This window comes from Hipposideros armiger, unplaced genomic scaffold (assembly GCF_001890085.2).
Source record: "Hipposideros armiger isolate ML-2016 unplaced genomic scaffold, ASM189008v1 scaffold_475, whole genome shotgun sequence".
In the NCBI taxonomy this organism is placed as follows: domain Eukaryota; kingdom Metazoa; phylum Chordata; class Mammalia; order Chiroptera; family Hipposideridae; genus Hipposideros; species Hipposideros armiger.
Genome location: NW_017731825.1, coordinates 1322903 through 1344543, shown reverse-complemented (window position 1 = coordinate 1344543; position 21641 = coordinate 1322903). Strand labels below are relative to the sequence as shown.

Here is a 21641-nt window from a genome sequence, read left to right as displayed (position 1 = left end):
AGATTGAAGAACAAAAACGACAGCAACTTGTCTGTTCCCCTTCCCCCAATTCCCCAGCACTGTTCCCATCCCCCCAATTCCCCAATTAAAAAAAAAAAAAAAAAGAGTAACTTTACACTTCCTAAGCCACGTGATCAACATCAACAGTGATAACTGGTGTTGATAACTTTTACCCTTAATATGATCTGATGAGAATGGCATTTTACCTCTGTAGTCTTCCTCCTCAAAACCTATCGCCCCAGTCTAATCACCAGAAAAACATAAGAGACATCCCAGTTGAGGGACATTCTACAAAATACCTAACCACTACTCCTCAAAACTGCCAAGGTCATCAAAAACAAGAAAAGTCTGAGAAACAGTCACAGCCAAGAAGAGGCTAAGGAGGCATGCCAGGTAAATGTCAGGATGGCCTCTAGGTGCACTTGCTGTTCCTGGGACAGAACACTAAGGTAGGGTACAGGCACCAACAGATTCAATTCCAAAGCTTAGGGAATCATCTGTGTGAGAGTGCAGTTAGGGCACCCACTAATTTTCCCGACCCTTTGTGACATCACAGGCCAAAATTCTTCATCTGACAGTGCCACACATTTAAAATGCTCCAGGCTGGAGTTGCAACCATGGTTAGGAAATTAGGTTCTGGAGACAGATCTCAATTGGCTTGCTACTCCACCATTTAATGTGTTGCTTTGGGAAGATTACTAAACCTCTCTGTGCCTCTTTTCACATCATCCCTAAAGTAGAAATTATAATTGTAACCTCTAGAATTATATTGTTAGTGAGGAGCAAATAAGATAATGTAGGGAGCTTAGCCCAATACTCAGCACTTAACTTTCAATAAACATTAGCCATTTACTAATGTACTTTTTATGATTCACTTAGCATATGTATTTTCTCCTGACAAAATGTAAGACATTTGTTAACTATGTATTGGGAAATTGAAAAGACAAAAGAGGGCATTGAATGATCACAAGAGGGACTCACAACAGGGAACAGCTACCACACTATATTGGAGAATCAAAGGAAAGAGTTTGAGGGTTTTTTTCTTTTTTGTGTTTTTTAATATATTTTTTCATCTCTTTATTTCTTTTTCAAGTTTTTTTTAATTAAAAGCTTTGAGGATAGTTTACATACCGTAAAATTCATCCACTAGAAGTGCATGTGTGTGTCAATGACTTTTTAGTAAATGTGTACAACTGTGCAGTCATCACCATAATCCAGTTTTAGACATTTCTATCACCTTCCAAAATTCTCTCAAGTCTATTTGCATTCCATCCCTGCTCCCACACCTAGCCCCAAGTTAACTGATTTCTGCCTGGATAGATTTGCCTAGTATAAGTTTCTTCCTCTCTTTTTTCCTAATCCAGTAGTAAAAGGTCATGCAAAATAGATGCTATTTAGGAACAGACAACATTTAAAAATTGCCACAAGTTCAAAGTTATTTAAGAGTTGGTTTTTCAGGAGGCAAGGACTGGGGTGGTCGTTCTAGAGAGGGCGAGGAGGGTGTGACGTGAGAGTTGGGAGTGCCTCGCCCGACCCCCGCCCCACCTGGGCCCAGGTGCCTGCACACCACCTGGGGTTAGCTCCCTTCTCGCTCGCGCCGGCCGGGCCTCAGCCTTCTTCTCGCGCAGGCGCAGTGGCTGCGGCTTGCTGGCCTGGGGCGGGATGGGCGCGGAGCCCCAGCGAGTGTTCGCCCCGATCGCGAGCGCGTAGCAATCGCTTCCGTCTGTTGTTTGGTCATGGCGCCGTCAGAGAAGCTGCAAGGCGGCGGGTACCCGGAGCGGGGTCTGGCTCTGTGCTGACCGCGAACCAGTGTCGCGTGGGCCATGGGGGAGCCCGGCTCCTTGGTTATGGGGGGCCGCGCCGGTGGCTGGGTCTGGTGCCTGCGGCGGGTGGGCATGAACGCCGAGCGGCTGCTGCTGGAGGATGGAAACGAGGTGAGCGGGGGGAGAGTTGGAGGAGGCCGGGCCGGAGGGGTCAATGGAAAAGCGGAGGTGGAGAGGGGAAGAGGAGGGAGACGTGAAGGTGTTTGGGGGAGAGGAGGCCCGGTGCGAACGGTTGGGGGGTCAGGTGGGAGGCGCTGCGGGGAAGGCGGGACCGTTTGGGAGGAAAGATGGCCTCTGACGGCGGCCTAGGCCCGGGCGGCGAGCTAGGGCGCGAGTCTGGGCTGCGGGACAGAGCCCGGGAGAGGGGCACGGCGGGAGGTGGGCGGAGAAGGAAGTGAGGGACAGCTGGGGTTTGGGGGGCAAGGAGGCGACTGGTCTGGGGAGCGGACGCGGCCACCCCCGTGTGCGTCGCTCGGGGTCCCGCGGGCCCAGCCCCGGCGGCGGAACTGGGAGGCGGAGTTGCTTCAACTTGCGCCAAGGGCGTGAACTTGCTCGAATTTATTTTGAAAACAGTGGCGAGTTTTGGGTCATGTCCCTTAAAATACTCAAACTTCAATGTAAAAAAGCCTTCTTTTCCAACTCTTGAGGAAAATCGACTCCATGGGGGGGTGGGCCACATTTATCCCGTGAGCCTGGGTACCGCCGAGTGGCACCCCCTGAGCTGGGTCAGGGGTAGGAATTCTGAAATATAAGAGCTTGCTTTTCCAACGGCAGCTTATATTGTTTTCTAATACAGTCATAACTGCAAAAAAGAAAAATAAAGGGGGGGGGGGCCAGTTGGCTCAGATGGTTAGAGCATTGGCTCGTAACACCAAGTTTGCGGGTTTGATTCCCACATGGGCCACTGAGCTGCGCCCTCCACAACTAGATTGAAACTACTTGACTTGGAGCTCATGGGTCCTGCAAAAAAACATTGTTCCCCAATTAAGAAAGAGAGAGAAAAGGTGAAGCACAGTTTGTTTTGGGGGCCACTAGGACTGGGGTGGTGGTTCTAGAGAAGGTGATGGAAGAGGAAGAAGAGAGAGAGAGAGTTAAGGTTGCATTCAGCTTGAGGAGAGTTGGATTAGGGACCAACCTGTGGTGACTGGGAACCATGTGGGTTTTGGGAAGTAATTTGTATGGAAGATAAAAGTCTTTTGATTGTTAATGCATATTCAATTAGATTTTTCCTATAAACTGTGTAGTCTCAGTTTAGTCTCCCCGGTATTTAAGTACTTAAGTTGCTTTAGTGTACTATGAGCGCCAAATAATGGCTTCTGCCCTCAAAGAGTTTATGGTTGGAACAGGGGAAAGAGGATTTTATACAGTGAAGCAGCCTGAGACCATCCAGGCAGGCTGTATGATCAAGTGCCAAGAGGTGGAGTATTTAGTACTGTCCTAGAGCAGTGGTTCCTCAAGTCAGAGGAGGGATTCAGGTCCAGCCTTCAGTGTTTGTTTTAGAAGGTTATAAAGGGTTACTTGTATGCTGTGATTTGAAGAACACCAGGAAGACACCTCTGCCCCCAAATACCTCTTTTCTGTAGGTGTCAGTGCCTAGAAGTTCGCATTAGGCATTTGTTCTTTTAGCCTGAGCCTTGACCTTTCCTTGTATAGTTCTTTCCAAAAATCATATACCTTTGGGCTGTTTCAGAAGAGACTAACACCTGAATAATAGTAACTATATTTTGTATAGGGTTTGGGCTTTCATATAATTACTTAATCTGAGTCCTACTCATGTACTACACACCCACACACAACCCTATAAGGTACTTAGAGGTCAAGTGTTAAGTCATTCTTCAGATTCAATTGCTTTGGATTAATTTATTATTTTTGAATAGCTTGGTATTACTGGGGGTCTTGGTGTGGGGAAGGGAGGATAGAAAGAGTTAAAGCACCCGCAGCAAGAGCAAAAGGACTAAAATCATTCCTAGACTTACCTTTTTTTTTTTAAAGATTTTATTGGGGAATCGGGGAGGGGGAACAGACAAGTTGCTATCCTTTTTTGTTCTTCAGTCTAGTTGTGGACATTACTTCACTGGCACATGTTGGTATTATCATTGCACTCTTCCCGGGTGAGGCAGATTGGTCTCCGGCCACTGGACAGCCGCTCATGGCGGCTCTTGGCAGCTCACGCTGGCTGCCGGCCACTCACAGTAGCTTACGGCAGCCCACTGCTGCAGGGGCTGCAGCCTACGCCATCGCTGGTGATCCACGGCAGCCCAGCTCCAGGTAGAACTGTTGTTCACCGTCTTAGCTGTAGAGGGCGCAGTCACTGACCCTAATGTGGGATCTGAACCGGGGCCCTGCTGCTCAGAGCTGGCGTCCAAAGCCAGCTCTTAACCAACACGCCGCTCGGCTAACCCCTAGACATATTTTTAAATTGTTGGATAATTTTGTGTGGGACAACCTCTCTGGGGAGAGAACCATAGAAACCAGAGTGAATGGTGAAGAAACATGGGAGCATTGGCGTGCCTTGGGGCCCTGTGGAGGAAAGGTCTTCCAGGGCTGGCTGTATGCAAGGCTGGGTCTTAGGAAGTCATCAGAGCATAGCCTGCAGTGTGTATGAAGAGAGACCTGAGTCAAAGCCAAGCGATGAAGTCTTACTTATTTTGGTGGTCCCAAACCATAGCACAAGCTGGCATGCACATGAGTTTAGGAGGTGTGCTGAGATCATTTAATTGTAATACCAGAGTAAGGTCAGTTTTCTGCCTTCCCAGTTCCCCTCACAGTCTCAGATTTCACAGATAAAATAATAAAACAAGGTTCCTCTCATTTCACTGAAGGGAATACTGTGGTAAATTGTCTACCTGAATGTGTGTCTTTAAATTTCTTAGACCAATTCAGACAGTTTGCTGGAAAAACAAATTAGATAGACATGTATCGCAGATTAGCTAGTTTCCTGGAAATAGTAAGTATCTAGGGCTTTGGGAAAAACTGTAGTATCTTCATTTTTCCCTTTTTCTTCTCTCGTGTTTGGTTTTCATGAAAATTTCTGCCCTAAAATATTTGGAAAGAGGATGTTTCTAGAATATTTGCTGGTCATCTGGGAAACAGTAGGAGTCATTCCAAGGAGGACAGGGGTAGTATTAATGAAGGTGGGTAAAACAAGATGATCTTATAGGTCAATGATGTCAGTAAGCTCAAAGTCTTGCAAATTTATACGGCAAATGGAAACAACCCCACCGTATGTGTGGGGAGCTTGTTGGCACTCATTTCCCATGGGAAATTTAGTTTTGTGTTATGAATGATGCTGGGATATCCAGATAAGCTCACTGCAGACTCTTTAGCCATGGTGTAAATTCTAGAACCAGATAGTGAAGGGAGGGATGAAAGAGAGTATTTCCTTCCTTTTCTAGATTCAGAGTCTGTAGGAGGCAATTTCAAAAGAAGGCACTCACCTCGCTTTTCTGTAATACTTTCCCCAGGCTACTCACAAGGGCAATGTGGCTATCTCCCCTCAAGTATTAAAATGGAATATGGAGTACTTCCTTTATTAGAAATAAAGCTACCTAAGTGGAAATTCTAACTGAATACAGATGACAGATAAATCCTTTAGCATTCCATTTTCAAAGGATATATGTATTCAGAGGAACTTCCATAGTTAATGGAATTTCTGGTAAACTCAAATAACTGAAAAACTTCAAACTCAGGATTTTGGTAGAGGTGGTCACCACAAAATTTTAAAGAGGAACAAGTCAGATTGTAAGAGTTCCTGTTCGCTTACTGCTCCATAGTTTCCAGTGGTAATAACCCAGTTTCCAACTTCTGACCTAAAAAAAACCCCACCAAAAACGCCCATCCTAGAATCTGGGAGGACTCATAAAGATCTCTGTATTCTTCCATTCATTCACAGATATTTCCTGAGCACCATGGCAGGTACAGAAATAACAATGGTACACAAGACAGATAAGGCCCCTGTTCATGAAATTTATATTCTAGTAAGGAGGAGACAGAAATAAGTAAAACAAGCAAATTAATTTTGAACTGTGTAAGTGCATGCTAATAACATAAAGGAACGCAATAGGGTAGGATGGGGATAGGGAGCAGGCAGCAACGTTAGGTAGGGTAATGAGGGTAGGCCTTGGAGGAGCTGATATTTGAAAGATGAGAAGAAACCCGTGCCCATGTCTGAGAGAAGAGTGTTCTAAGCAGATCAGACAGGTGAAAAGACCCTCAGGTGGGCTGTGAGTGTTTCTGACCATGGTGGGAAATATAAGTCTAAAGAGGTGGAGAGAGGACATTCAGGCTATGAAAGCAAGTTGGGATCATTGGAGAATTTTAAAGAAAGAAAGAAAATGACCTGATTTAAAGTTTTTACATTACCACTGCAGCTGCTGTGTGAAGAATTAAGTTTAGAAGGGCTAGTCTAGAAGCAAAAACAGCATAACTGGAGGAGGCCAAGGTGTTTGAAATAAGGTAGTGACTATAGAGATAGAAGTGAACAGATTTACAATATATTAAATTACAGCCGGGAGAATTTGCTGATGATTTGAATGTGGGGATGAGGGACAGAGAAGAATCAAAGATGACTCCTGAGTTTGATGATTGGATGGGAGTGTCAGTTACTGAGATGAAAGTTTGTGGGGTAGATTGGATCGGGGCAAGGAGAGTCATGGTGGTCTTTGAGGGACTGAGAAGGACAGGCATGATTCTGAAAAATTCAAGAACAAAGAGGGCAGCTTTTAGAAAACCACAGATGATTTGGCTTAATGTTCCCCGGTAAGGCTTGGTATGGGTCATTAAAGAGGTGGCTTGTGCACCAAGAAGAACAAGCAGGGAATTGTAAGATCTGGATCTCGGAAGAATTTCATTTTATTCCTTGACAGGGTTATTAGGAACTAGACTAGTTTATCAGGAAAGTATGATAGATGTGAATGGGGGCTTCTTTGCAACCTTTTCCAGGAGCTCTCATGCTGTCCTTGTAGATAAGATGGAAAATATGGACTCAGCGCAAAGACTTTTGGTTGTATTACAACTGTTTGAAGGTATACCCAGATTGTATGGTAGAATGTTTACTAGGCTTTCCTGAGAGCTTTGCCTTTGGCTACGTCCTCTTTCAATGTTTTACCTATGTCTTGAATGAAGGTCCGAAGGGCATCTTATCAGTTTGGTTGACTCAAAGCTGGAAGGGATATTGAGTATGTCTGATGGCAGATTAAAAATTCATAAAGGTCTTGACAAACTCATGTGATAGACTGAACTAGCAAGATGAAATTTAACAGGGATCAATGTAAGGTCCTGCACTTGAATCCAGAATTACCAACTAGTCAAGAATAGGACAGAAGCAATTCTTAGTGTAGCAATTCTTGGGGGAGGGTCAGAAATTTAATCATTTCTAAGACTGAGGTTACACTGGCAGTGTGATAGATTTATGAACACTAATGCAATTTATATGCTCCAGTGATAATATTTAGAAATGTGAAAGTGATACTTGGGTTCAACCGTGTAATAGAAATTAAGTTTATTTTTCTTAATATGGCATCCAGGAATAAAAATAAACCAGGAGTCTCTTGAAAAACCCATTAGGATAGCAGAGAGACTCAAACCCATGCCATGAGAATTAAGTTGAAGTAACTGGGAACATAGGGCCAAGAAAAGAGAGGACTTGGTAGACCCTCCAGCTGTCATGTGGTGGGGGAACTGGAGATTTTCTCATGGCGCCCAGGGTAGAGCCAGGGCCAGTGAATGGAATTCATAGCAAGAAAGATGTCAGTTCGGGGCCAGTAAGAAATTGGAGGGACTGTCTTGTGTATCGAGGCTGTAGTTTCTTGCAGTTTATGACTAGTTGATGAGGGTGTGTAAAAAGAATTCCTCCACCTTATGACTTTTCAGGGTCAGTCCCAGCAACCCTGACATCGCATGAGTAACTCCATTCAGCCGTCTCTCCTTGTCACAGCTTCTTGCCTTTTTCTACCTGGTGGCTCCCATGGCAGCTGAAAGAGGAGATAGCTGATGAGCAGTTTGGGTTTCCTGGGAGCCTGGTTTCATTGTCAGGACATGTATATACTGCTGGTTGACAAGATTTCAAGGACCTCCTTTTTCAACACAATGGCTGATGGTATCTTTTACTTTGTTGTTGTCTTCCTAGGTGACCATAGGGCGAGGATTTGGTGTCACATACCAACTGATATCAAAACTCTGCCCTCTGATGATTTCCCGAAAACACTGTGTTTTGAAGCAGAACACTGACGGCCAGTGGACAATTATGGACAACAAGGTACAGGAACCCATAGAAGCCTAATGACTTTCATTGAATTTTTGTTCATTTTAATTTTTATTTATTTTTTTAAAGATTTTATTGGGGAATTGGGGAATGGGAACAACACTGAGGAATTGAGGGAAGGGGAACAGACAAGTTGCTGTCGTTTTGTTCTTCAGTCTAGTTGTGGAGGATGTCACTTCACTGGCCCATGTTGGTTTATCATTGCACTCTTCCTGGCGGAGGCAAATTGGTCGCCGGCCATTGGACGGCAGCTCAAGGCAGCTCACGCCCGCTGCCGGCCACTCACGGTAGCTTACGGCAGCCCACTGCAGCCTATGCCGTCGCCGGCGACTCACAGCAGCCCAGGTGAGCTGTTGTTCATCATCTTAGCTGTAGAGGGTGCAGCGCCACTGGCCCATGTAGGATCCGAACCGGTGGCCTTGCTGCTCAGAGCTCGCGTTCCCAATCCAACTCTTTTTTTTTTTAAAGATTTTTTTTTTAATTGGGGAATTGGGGGGATGGGAACAATGCTGGGGAATTGAGGGAAGGGGAACAGACAAGTTGCTGTAGTTTTGTTCTTCAGTCTAGTTGTGGAGGACGTCGCTTCACTGACCCAAGTTGGCACCATCATTGCGCTCTTCCCCAGCGAGGCAGATCAGTCGCCGGCTTCTGGACGGCCGCTCACTGCGGCTGCTGGCCGCTCACGCTGGCTGCTGGCTACACATGGTAGCCCATGGCAACCCACTGCCACAGGGGCTGCAGCCTATGCCGTCGCCGGCGATTCATGGTAGCCCAGCTCCAGATTGAGCTGTTGTTCAGCATCTTAGCTGTGGAGGGCAGTGTCACTGGCCCTCATATGTGGGATCCGAACCGGGGCCCTCTGGCGTCCCAAGCCAGTTCTTAACCATCGCTCCACTCGGCCGGCCCCCCAATCCAACTCTTAACCAATGAGCCACTCGGTCGGCCCTCTTTTTTTTTGGCATAGGTGATACATGGTACACAATTTAAAGATTCAAAAGTATATATTCCTCCCAAGCCACCCCGTTGTCTTCCCCAGAGACAACCATTTCTGTATGCTGCCAGAGATGAGACTGTGCCACAGTCATTTCTGAGGACTTCAACTGTAGTTACTTTGAAAGGAACACCTGAATTGGAGCAGTAGGTCCTGCTCCAGAAACTAGACTAAGTTACTGGGTGAATTGGCCATTTGTAACTTGAAGGTCCAGGAACCATGGGAAGCTGGTGAGGATTGTGGAGCACACCTGTGGTTCAGAGCCCGGGAGGAGTGGGGAGCTGAGCTGACTGCACCTAGTCCCTCCCCCTCCCCACTCCTTTCAGTCAGAGCAAACCATCTCCCTCCTTTTTAACACAATGAGGATGGGGCATTTAAATGTATAGACGCAAATCTGTGTCACCGTCCACAAACGTGTTAAACCTGTTTTATGTATTGGTGCTCTTAAGGACGATTTCCTTGGAATAAAGGGTTTTTTGGCTTTAAAATTTTGCAAAATGTGAATACTAAGGGAGGTGAAATAATGTATAAAGCCCAGCAATTAGGAAGTGCCTAAAGTGCAGATATATAAGCACTCAGGATACAGTGAAAATAAAGGCTGTGAGGTGAGAGACATTCTAATGTGGACAGTTAAGGATTAGGAAGTATAAAATGTCTTCAGACACCATTCTACACTGCTCTGGTTGGAAGGAGTTTAAAGATAACTGTTAGAAGGAAGTGTATTAAAATGGCTCTGAGATGAACCATTTGGTTCCTAGGTGTGGGGAGGGTTTCCCCAGACCACTGAGCAATAGAATCAAAGGAGGAAGATTACATGAAATCCATTGATGGTAGATTAAGGGGGTGGGAGAAAACAAAGTGGGGAAATCTCTGGGATTGGATAAAAAGTAAAATGGAGAAACAGGTACTTCCTTTACATAGATGAGTGCAGGATAGTTAATAGTTCACTTTTTACATAGAGGTCGTTATCAGCGGACAAGAATAATAATGAGGGATTCTGTAGTTTCCTGTCCTGGGATTACTGACATTCCAAGGATGTTATCTTAGGTGCAAAAAGACAATAGACAGGCTCACTTAAGGTGAAGATTAACTTTATGAAGGAAACTTCAGGCTAAAGATGTGACTTCCCGCCACGCCCCACCTCAGTTATAATTTTTTGTTGTTGTTGTTCATGCCATCTTATGTGGTTATTTTCAGTCTCCTGAGCTTATCAGGTTTAACCTGTGGCCCCTTTTCCATCCTCAGAAGCTGTAACTGAGATATTTGGGTTGGGGAACTATTGTAGGTAGCCCCTCCCACAAACTTTTCTTAATAGACGCTCTGCTTCTTTCTGGCATGGTGCCTTGGTAGCCCTCTTCTCCTGATGAAGGATTTGAATTTCAGGTGCAGCATGTTATTGTTGTGGTCATATCTGAAGTTGCTTGCCAAATCTTTTCAAGAGGTAGATGTTTCTAATAATTCAAAACTTAAAACTACATTCTCTCTTCCTAAAATGGTCTCTCTTATATGCTGGAATGGCCAGAAAGGGAAAACAAGTACAGATACAGAAATTGCAACAAATGCAATTTTGGTTTAAAATTGGCTTAGGGGAAAAAAACCCAAACTTGAAGGACTGCTTACTCTCTCTGCACACATAATAATAGGAGGATGGTTGTAGTTGTGTAGATTTCAGTTAATTGAGTAGCTCTTCAGATAGTTCATCCTATGTGTTGGATCCAGCTGTTTTAGAAAATTAGTTGTTTCAAAGTCACAACCAAGATGGAATACAACTGCATACCACCAGAGTGGCTAAAATTAAATATTGAAGACGCCAGGTATTAGCAAGGACACAGAGCAAAAGTCGTCTTTGGGTAGAAGTGTAAATAGATACAACTATTTGGGGAAATTATTTGGCATTATTTATGAAAAGTGCACACATATATATCTCATGACAGTATTTTCACACCCAGAGAAACAGCCCAAATGTTTATCGATAGTATAACGGAGAAATAAACTAGACTATTCTTGCAGTGAAACATTATATTGTAACGAATATGAATGAACTACTGTATCTAACAACATGGATACATCCACAAACATAGTAATGAGTGAAATAAAACAGACACCAAAGAATACATATGATGCCATTTATACAATGTCAAAACTTATGTGTGGTGTTCAGCCAGGCTAATAGTAAACTTGTTGCGGGGCAAGGGGACCTAGGACTGAAGGAGGCAAAAGGAAGTTTCTGGGATGCTAATAAATATGGGTTAGTTTTTTTGTTGATGTTGTTTTAACTTTGTGGTAGTTATACTGAGGCATTTACATTGTGATTATTCATCTAGTTGTACATTTATGATTTGTGCACTTTTATGTTTGTATGTTATGTTTTAGTAAAGAATTAAAAAATATTGACTGATGCACATCTATTAGAATTGCTAAAATAAAATAGTACTGTGTGCTACGGAGCATGCAGAATAGCTGGAACCTTTAAACATTGTAAGTGGGAATACAAAATGGTACAGCCACTTTGAGAAACAGTTTGGCAGTTTCTTTTTTTTTTAAATTGGGGAATTGGGGGAAGGGGAACAGACAACTTGCTGTCGTTTTGTTCTTCAGTCTAGTTGTGGAGGATGTTGCTTCACTGGCCCAAGTTGGCACCATCACTGTGCTCTTCCCGGGTGAGGCAGATCAGTTGCCGGCTTCTGGATGGCCGCTCATGCTCGCTGCTGACTACACATGGTAGCCCATGGCAGCCCACTAGCAGGGGCTGCAGCCTACGCTGTTGCCGACTCANTGGCCGCTCATGCTCGCTGCTGACTACACATGGTAGCCCATGGCAGCCCACTAGCAGGGGCTGCAGCCTACGCTGTTGCCGACTCAAGGCAGCCGAGCTCCAGGTTGAGCTGTTGTTCAGCATCTTAGCTGTAGAGGGCAGTGTCACTGGCCCTCATACGTGGGATCCGAACCGGGGCCCTCTGGTGTCCCAAGCCAGCTCTTAACCAACACGCCACTCGGCCGGCCCTGACAGTTTCTTAAAATTAAACATAGACCTACCCAGTGATCCAATTTGTAGGTATTTGTCCCAAATTAATGAAAACTTATGTTCCCTCAGAAACCTGTATGTGAAAGTTTATAGTGGCTTTATTTATAATTACCAGAAACTGGAAAAAAACAACAACTACGGAATGGATAAACAAGCTCGTATACCCATACCTTAGGATACTATTGGGTCGTCGGGAAAGTCATGACGTATTTTTCTATGTTTTTCAATGCAAAAATGCATCATGACTTTCCCGATGACCCAATAGTTAGCAATAAAACAATACCACACTACTCTTAATGCAACAACGTGGGCAATTCTCAGTCATTGTGTTAAGTGAAAGAAGCCAGACTCAAAAGGGTACATACTGTATGATTCCATTTATACAACTGTTCTGGAAAAGGTAAATCTATGTAGGTAGGGCAGAGGAGTAGTTAACTGGGAATCGGGGAAGGGTTGGCTACAAGGGACAGTTTGTCTTAATACAGTTACATGCTGTATGTATTTGTATATAAACCTGACTTTAAAAATCCTGATGCAGGGCCGGCCGAGTGGCTCAGTTGGTTAAGAGCTCACTCAAGAGTTTGAGCTCTGAGCAACAACAGTTCGAGTCCAGCCCGAGCTGAGCAGCCGCAGAGCTGCCAACAGGTGGCAGGATGGCTCAGCTAAAAAAAAATAAAAAAAAAAAAATCCTGATGCCTGGTCCCATCTCAGACCAATTAACTCAGCCTGAGGGTGAGACTCAGGTATTGCTAATTGTTTTAAACATTTCCAGGGGGTTTCACTATATAGTCAGGGTTAAGAACCACTGAGCTACATAAATCATCCGGAAAACCCCAAGAAAACATTGCCTTGTGGCTTTGGGTTTCCACTGTCTTCAACAACTGATTAAAACCCTGGACAGAGATTGAGCATCAAGTGAAATAATTAGTGTATAAGGGAGTGCGTGTTATCCCCCTTTTTACCCCAATGATGGCTAAGAGACATTACACAGGCTTTTTTTTTTGGTTATTACTTTGCTGCTGCTGACATTGTTCAAATTGGTGATTATGAAAACCGACATCAAAGATTTGAACAGAGTTTGATTTATTTAAACCGTTGTATAATATTTGAGATCATATCCTGGGCAGTACTCAATTGTTCTTACATAGCCACGTATTTCATCCTTTTCTATAGTCACCTTGTGAACAGACCTGACTCAGGGTGATGGTCTAAATTATACCACTAGGTGTCACCAAGGAGGGATGAATGGATAAACAGAAGGATCCAAGGATAAAATGTGGGAAAATTTTGAGAGCTTTTTTCCCAGGCCTAAAGGGTTCTGAAGGAGGCGGGTTGACGATCTAGTGGAGGTTTGCAATGTCTTGAGAGTTTGCCCCAGCTTTTTCGGGATTCCTTGTTCTCTCTAGCCTTGGGCTGCTTCCTAACGTTCTTTATTTATTTATTTAAGTTTATCTTTGCTTTTGAGATGTTTCTTAAGTGTCTGTACTTTGGCATTAGGTAGGCTTCTGTGTCATATACTTTTTCTGAAATCTTTTTCCTATGTGTAACTTATTCTGATATAAAATTATTCTCAAATAGATTCTTCTGACCTCTATCCCTCTCCTTTGTTATTTCCCCACTGTTGTCATAAAACAGATTACTCCCCGGAGTTTCTGAGGCAGACTATGAACATAAACGTTGGAAGCAGGTTGGCCAGATGAGCCCAGTGAGGCCCCAAGCAGTGGGTTAAAGGCAGGCAGCGTTTCTGTGTGTCTGTGCTTGGCTTTCTCTCCCTCTCCCCGTTCTAGCCAAATAATATAAAACCAGAGCCAAGGGCCTAATACTAAACCAGAGCTAAGATCCAGTCTCTACCCCACCTGTCCTCTGTGCCGGGTGGTCAAGCCCCTGTTCCTCATATTTGGGTTGACCGGATAATTTCCCTAGCTGAAAATAGGTAGCTGTAGTTACCAACATAAACATAAGTCTTCACCTCAGTTCAGCTGTGAGCTTCGTCTCTGGCCTGCTCCCCAAAGGTAAGTCCTTGATATGGTTTAAAATGCTCACATGTTTCTTTAAACTCTGACTCCTGCATTTCTTTCAAGCCTGTGTTAGAACCCGTCATCCCCATTTAGCGTCACTTACTAACCCACCTGTACATGATATTTCGTTGCATTTATAGGCTGTGCTGTGTAACCCCACGTTTGCTTATATGTGCCCTTGTGTTCTTTCCATAGCCAGTGGCTAAAAGTTATTTTCATGTCTGCTACATTTGTACTTGGTATGTTTACCTTGCGAGATACTGAGCGTAGAATTGAGTGGTTGTTAATAAATCAGTTGGGCCAGAACATAATAGTAATGAGCACATTATGTAAGCACATAACGCTTACATGTGCCAGGCACTTTCTAAGTACGTTACACATGTTATCTCATTAAATCCACACAAACACCACGAGGGAGAGACTCATTCTCCATTTTATACATGTGGCAACGGGGGCATAGACAGGTTAACAAAATTGCCAAAGTCACACAGTTAAGTGATGGAGCCAGATTACAAACTCAGGCAGTCTGTCTCTAGGATCCATGCTCTTAACCCCTAAACTATGATTTCATTAAAACCATAAAGTAAATATCGAGCATTTATTATATGTGAGTCACTGTGCTAAGTGTTTTACATGTATTCTCTCATATATTCCTCACAGAAACCGTATGAGGTAGGTACTGTATATCTCTATTACACACAAAGCTGAGACACAAAGAGTTTAATAAATAAATTGTTGAAGGCCATGCAACTAATAAGCCCAAAGTGGTGCAGAGGTTAAGAACCCAAGTCTGTCTGAGTCCAGAGCTCCAGCTCTTAACCACTATGCTGTATTGCCCAGGGACCTCTGGGGCTATTTATTGGGTCCGATTCCACCTGCAGTTTGACTCCAAGATAAATATTGGCACTCTCCCTTTTGGTTTATGTAGACTGGAAAGTGCTTGGCTCATTCACCACTGTTCAGGGGGCACATCCAGAGGCAGTGCTGGCATGACTTTCCTGGTGAAGCCTACCTTTTAAACCTCATCATTAGATGCTGCTTTCTTTACTTATAGCAGTTTTTTCAGTCCTGGGCCATTGCCTCCAGTTTAAGTCAATAGGAACTATTAAATCTCAGTTTCTTTCAGTGCCACTCCATTTATTTGAGTAATTCATCCACCAGTAATCAGGTGATGCCTGCCTGTTATACAGGCATTCTCTGTGGAGGCATGAATGTGAAATATAGGTAAAAAACCAAAGCGCTGTTTGAAGAATGCTGTTTCTAAGGATGGTGGTTTATGAAGCTTTCTTTGCTATTTGTTCTCAAGGGTTTTTCTTCTGAAAAGGCGGGAGGTTTTGCAGCAGCAGGAGAGAAATTCTATTAAGAGGAGGAAAACCATGAAGCTTATTTTGTCTTTTTTTCCTATTCCCCAGAGCCTGAATGGTGTTTGGCTCAACAGAGTCCGTCTAGAACCTTTAAAGGTCTATTCTCTCCAAAAGGGAGACCACATCCAGCTTGGGATGCCTCTGGAAAATAAGGAGAATGCAGAGTATGAATATGAAGTTATTGAAGAAGACCAGGAGAGGAATCCTTATCTTGCCCCAAAGAGTGACCAGATGATGGAAAAAAATAAGGACTTGAGAACTAAAAGGAAATTTATGGATGAATTGGAAGGTCCTGGAGCTGAAGGCCCCTCAGATTTGAAGTCCATAATAAGCAAAGTGTCTTGTGAACCTGGTCAACCAGTGAAGTCACATGGGAAAGGGGAAGTGGCCAGTCAACCCTCTGAACATTTGGACCCTAAGTTGACTTCTGAGCCAAGTGAGAAGACCACAGGGGCTCACGTGTACTCTGGCCCTGCGAAAGCTGTGGAACTTCATAAGAAGCAGAAAGCCTCGTACCCTTTAGCATCTCAGAACATCTTAGAGCTGTTTAAGGTGATTATGTCTCGGATTCTGAAGCTTAAAGCACAGATGCAGGAAAAACAGGTAGCTGTTCTGAAGGTGAAAAAGCAGTCCCGAAAAGGGAACTCAAATAAAATTGTGAAAATGGAGCAGGAATTGCAGGATTTACAGTCCCTACTTTATGCAGAGCAGGCCCAGCTGCAGGCCAGAGTGGAGCAGCTAGTGAAGATTTTCAACAAAGAGCAGCAGTGTCTCCAGGTACCACACAGGAGGGAAGGACAAGAGTGGCTCTCAGGGTTGGGCAGGTCCTTGGTGAGCCTCTGGCCAGAGCTCTCTGAGGTAGGGACCACATGCTGAGTGCCAGGGACAGGAGATGGAATGGGAACAGGAAACTTTGAGGTAAGAGAATGGGGTTGGGTCAGGGGTTAAGGCTTCAGCACGATGATCAGCTCAAGAGCCAGAGTTGGAGTGCCAGATAAGGTAAGGTGGCTGGCAGAGCCAGCCCCAGGGTGTAACATCTCAGGATGCAAAGCTGAGGCGTCTCAGAACAGGTAAATTTAGAAAGAGGTTGGATGAAGGTCAAGATGCCACAAAACCACAGTACATTCTAATTAAACCGATAGTTGTCCTCACGAGTTATTTTTCTTTGCTGTGTGGTCAAAGCCCAATCGGTTAGCCCAAGGCAGGTATGGGTCAGCTGATTACTCTGCCCTTGATGTACCTGGCAACTTGTTAGCTCTGTAACTAACCTAGGAAATGGAAGGTTACAAAGGCAGAAAATAGTTTTCTTTCTGTTCTGAGCAGCCAGCATGGGAGGGACAGGTACACCATAATTCAGTTATTGGGCTGAGTGGTAAGCCACCTTCCACAGTGCTGTTAGCGGGAAGGTAAAATAATGACTGTCTTAGCTGTCAAGGTAAGACCAACTGTGTCCCCATCCCCGAGTCATTTTAGATGACAAGCTCTTGCACAGAGTTTCTCGGTTAGAGTCAATCCTGGTTTCTACTCAAAATGTCAGTTCCTGTCTGGCAAGAGCCACACGTTTTCCTCCCACTGACTTGCCCAGGTAATACTGAATGTCAAGAATTCCCCATTGTTGACTTGTAACTAAGACAGGCCAATCAGGATGGAACTGAATAAGCTTTTATCTTTTGTTTACTTTGTTCAGAGCAAGGAACAACCAGTAATATTGGCTTGTTTCCGAAAAAGTATACATTTCATTCTAATCTCTGCTATCCCCTTGAACTGGTAGTATTAGAAGCCATGGATTAAATAGGTTTTTTAAGGGTATAGACTGCTTGCTTATGTGTACCTTTTTTCTTCCCTTATCCAGCCTGGACTGGTTCTTGACATGAATAGAGGGAGGTTTAGCTCTGTGTGTTAGTATATGCCACCCTTCCCAGGGCAGAACTCGCTTCAAGGCTGATGCGTTCAGGAATAAGAGTTGCTGTTAATTAATATTGTGGCTGCTCTGGGCATGTTTCCAGGACAGCTGTAAAACCTTTTTTCATTCTGAAATGATAAAGGCAAAAAGGACTGGCTTAGAAAATTTCTCCAGATTTGAGAGGGTCATATATAAATTGCTCATAGTTAAGCGTATCTAGTCCTTTATTTATTAGCGGGATTTCCCTCTGCCACCAAGCCCTAGGGGGTGTATCCTACCCCGGTAACTTGTTCAGAAGCTCACTGAAGCCTTGCTGCTTCACAGAGATTTTTTTTTTTTTTTTGAGCACTTATGTTGCCTGGCCCTATACTTGGGTTCAGGTGATTATAAAGATGCTTAATAAATGTATTATACACATAAAATAATCAGAACAGTTTTAAGTCAATATATTTAAATTAGAGAACAACTTCAAGTTGGCATATTAAATGGGTAGGTAATTCTTAAAGTAAGGAGGCCCAGAGGTTTTGTGGAAAGTGCTAGACGTAGGGTGATCATGATGTGGAAGGCGTTCATATCAGGGAGGACCAAAGGAAGAAATAAAGCATAAGCTCAAGCAGGGTGGGAGGAGGAGCCGTTTATGGGCTGGAAGTGGTAAAGGGACTCAGAGTAAAAGCAGGGTCCCCAGAATCAAGGGAAGAAACCTGGAGCTCCTGGGTGCCAGCTTGGTGGATTATATTTGAGTTTAGATAGTTGTTGGCTCAGAACCTCTTAGTGTACAACCTTTTGGAAGTCACAGCATTTGCCAGGTAAGGAGACGTGGAGTGTTAGCCCAGAGTTTCTCCAGAACAGCCTGAGTGGTGGCTTGAAGGTGATACCCCTGAGGTGAGCAGAATTTGAGTAATTAGCTCTGCTTAAATCCCTTACTGCCAACAGCTTGAAGTAAAATGGGAAAATTTCCACCTGCTGCCTGCTCCCTATTGTTTCCAGATGCTTGTGCTAGCTGGGCTTCTCTGCTTGTTGCTGGGTTTTGTTCCTTTTTTCCCTTCCTGCAGGGAAACCTTACATTTTGTTTTTGGCTTTGCAGGGGTTGGAGAAAGAGCAAGAAGAGGACCTGAAGCAACAGCTGGCCCAGGCTCTGCAGGAGGTAACCTGTCTCTTGCCATTGTACTGAGATTATAGCGGGCTGCAGAGCCGGGAGGGGCACCCAGGCTCCACGTGGCCACTGGCTGCCTCTGCTGCTTAGCACACACCTCTGCAACATCTCCATTCTGTAGGCAGAGCAGGTGGCAGCTGCTCACACCATCAGGTCAGAGAGTGGGAGCCTCACACACATGCCAGACCTCAGCAGGAAAACTTACATCTTCATCTGAGCAGAAGCTGCTCCTGTGGCAATTAGGAGACTCTCTGGGAGTCGGGAGTGGCTGCACCTCCGCAAAGGTGAGGGCAGCAGAGGGGAATTGCGAGCTGTGACTTGGCCCCCCAGGCCTGCAAGGGCCTCCATCACCTTACCATTCCTGAGCTGAAGCCATTCAGAAACCATTCAGGAACGTTCCAATTAAGCATTGTAGGTCAGGTCAAGAATGTGCAGCTTAACAGTCAGCAAAACATTGATTTACTGAAAGGGCAAGGCTCACAGGAATAAAAATCTCCTAAAAGAGCACCTGTAATTTATTTCATTTAACTTGACTGTTTCTCTCATCTGATTATGTTTCATAGCCTTTTTTGCATCTTTAAAACCTCCTCTATCTTCTATCCTTTATGTGTTATGATTAGTAGTTTGATGCAAGTTTAGTCAGGAGGTTAGCGGGGTGGTTCATATCTCCTTGAGAAAAGTGGGCAGTCACATTAAAACTTAAAATATTAATTTATCCTTACATTCTTTTATTGCATACCACCTCCCAACCTTTTTTTTTCAAAGATTTTTATTGGGGAATTGGGGAAAGGGGAACAGACAAGTTGCTGTCATTTTCTTCAGTCTAGCTGTGGAGGACGTTGCTTCACTGGCCTAAGTTGGCACCATCGTTGTGCTCTTCCTGGGCAAAGCAGATCAGCCGCTCACGGCAGCTGCTGGCCGCTCGCCACACACAGTAGCCCATGGCAACCACTGCAGCAGGGGCTGCAGCCTACGCCGTTGCAGCGACTCACGGCAGCCCAGCTCCAGGTTGAGCTGTTGTTCAGCATCTTGGCTGTGGAGGGCAGTGTCACTCGCTCTCATATGTGGGATCCGAACCGGTGCCCTCTGGCATCCCAAGCCAGCGCTTAACCAATGTGCCACTGGGCCGGCCCCCTCCCAACCTTCTTACAGTGCTAATAGTCCCACACTGTGGTAAGCTTGGGAGGTGCTTGCCTTGATTTCCTTGAGACACACAAACAGCCTTGGAAAGAATTCAACCTTTTTGGAATTTTATTTCCTGAGTTTGTTTATTTTCTAGGATGGGAGGGTAGGCATATTTCCCATTTAGAATATTATTCAGTTAATATTCAGATATTATTTTGAAATTGAATGGAAGGTAAGACTCTGCTACTTGGAAATCCCTGAGGGATCATTAAGCACCCTGCACCCATAGCACCTCATCCTCTCCTGAGACATATAGGAAAATACACCATCATTTAGCATGAGGTACTTGGCCAGTCCATTCATTATCTTAAAATGGGATGCTTTTAGGTCACGGTTCTGTGACAACGTGCCTGGGGGATATCCCACTCTCAACTGAAACATGGTTCTATTTTGGTCTACTCTGTGGTCTCTCTGAAGCTGTTCTTGTTCATTTAAGATGCCATTATAACAACTGCATTTACATAGAGCTTGAACTTTTCTGAATGCTTTCCTATGTGTTATTTTATTTTATTAACACTTGATGTAGGAGAGGCACCTGTTTTCCCATTTTATAGATGAGAAAGTTAAGGTACACACATCTAAGTAGCGGTCAAGATGAATGAATATCCAGGCCTTCTGATGTAACTGCTTTTCTCAGGAGACCACACGTTTTAAAATTTGTTTCTTGAGTAATATCTTTCCAGAAATACTTTACCTGCTTTAAAAAAGGATTTGAGGTGAGATTGAAGTATAAGCTATACTTGAGCATGAGGGAGCTCATAAATTATGCTTCATAGAGGTGGAATCTCTTGACGTTTGGTGTGGGCAGTCAGTCACAGTGTTCGAGCTGTTAGCTCTTGGGCATGCCAGGTTCCACAACAGACATGCAGGGTTTAGGCAGCATTGCCTTATGAGCAGGTAGTGTGTGGTTTGGAGAATAAATAGGTTAAAGGTCTTTTCTATTTCAATGAAAATGATTATCTTGTTTTTCTGAGTCTCCTTTCTCCCTGATTATTTTTTAAAAGCTACTCCCAGTGCTGGGTGGCTTCAGAGTTACTTATTAGTTCTTGCACATTGGCTCCTAGAATTACTTGGGTGGCTTTAAAAAAAAAAAAGCACACTCCTGGGCCCCAAACCAAACCTATAGAATCAGACTCTGGAAGGCATTGTAAGTTCTTCAGTTGATTTGGATGGCCATGGAGGTTAGGTTGTTTCCAGAGGGATTAGTAGCTTTGATGGCCTAACTCCCCTATCTGCTCCCTTCCCTGAAAAAGAGTACCAGCTAAGTGGGATGTCCTGAAGGAACACTGGCGTTATTTTCAAATTGCCAGTCCATTGATCCCTTGCACCAAAGCCCCTGGCAGGGAGGAGACAGGTGTGTGTGGCTAACAGGAAGGATGCAGTTAGCTTTCCTTGTTATGTTTCTGCTCTGTTCTGCAGCATCAGGATCTGGTGGAAGAGCTAAATCACAGCAAGAAGAACTTTGAAGCAGCTATTCAAGCCAAGAACAGAGAACTGGAGCAGATCAAGGTACGAGAAAGAAGATGAAGGTTTAGAGTTTGGTTTTGGTTCGTAAATAAATGCAACTCAGCATTTTCAACAGTGCAAGTGTTGCTATGGTGAATGAAGAGAGAGATGATGGCTTTTCCCAGCCTCAGGGGAAATAATCTGTAAAATTATTCAGGCCTATAGAAGGTTCTGCCTGTAAGACAACATCTATTTCCTTCCCTCATTCAGAAGTGAAACGCTTGGAATAAGACACTCACATCCTGCTGTCTAGTCCATTCTCTCTGGTAGATGCTCCTTCAGCGGCTCACTGACATAGGCTAAGTAAGGAGCGGTATAGTCAGAGTAAAAAGTAGTTCATCCTCATGCATTTATGTAATTATTTCCCACATCAAATCAGTGGAACTCTTAAATTAGGGGCTATAAATTCAA

General features: G+C 44.2%; 1 protein-coding gene and 1 pseudogene across 4 annotated transcripts in view; one reads left to right on the top strand and one right to left on the bottom strand.

Moving 5' to 3' along the window:
* Positions 1–1604, bottom strand: part of LOC109395525 (60S ribosomal protein L27 pseudogene) — a 10186-nt pseudogene extending 8582 nt beyond the window's left edge.
* A 44-nt stretch (positions 1605–1648) lies between these two features.
* Positions 1649–21641, top strand: part of RNF8 (ring finger protein 8) — a 33320-nt gene continuing 13327 nt past the window's right edge. The window contains exons 1-5 of one of the 4 annotated variants that reach the window (XM_019666567.1): positions 1649–1934; positions 7951–8079; positions 15532–16260; positions 18471–18530; positions 21144–21233. In XM_019666567.1, coding sequence (XP_019522112.1) covers positions 1824–1934; positions 7951–8079; positions 15532–16260; positions 18471–18530; positions 21144–21233 — 1119 coding nt within the window. In that variant the 5' untranslated portion in view covers positions 1649–1823. The remainder of the gene's footprint in view (positions 1935–7950; positions 8080–15531; positions 16261–18470; positions 18531–21143; positions 21234–21641) is intronic. The other 3 variants (XM_019666568.1, XM_019666569.1, XM_019666570.1) reach the window with 3 other exon arrangements.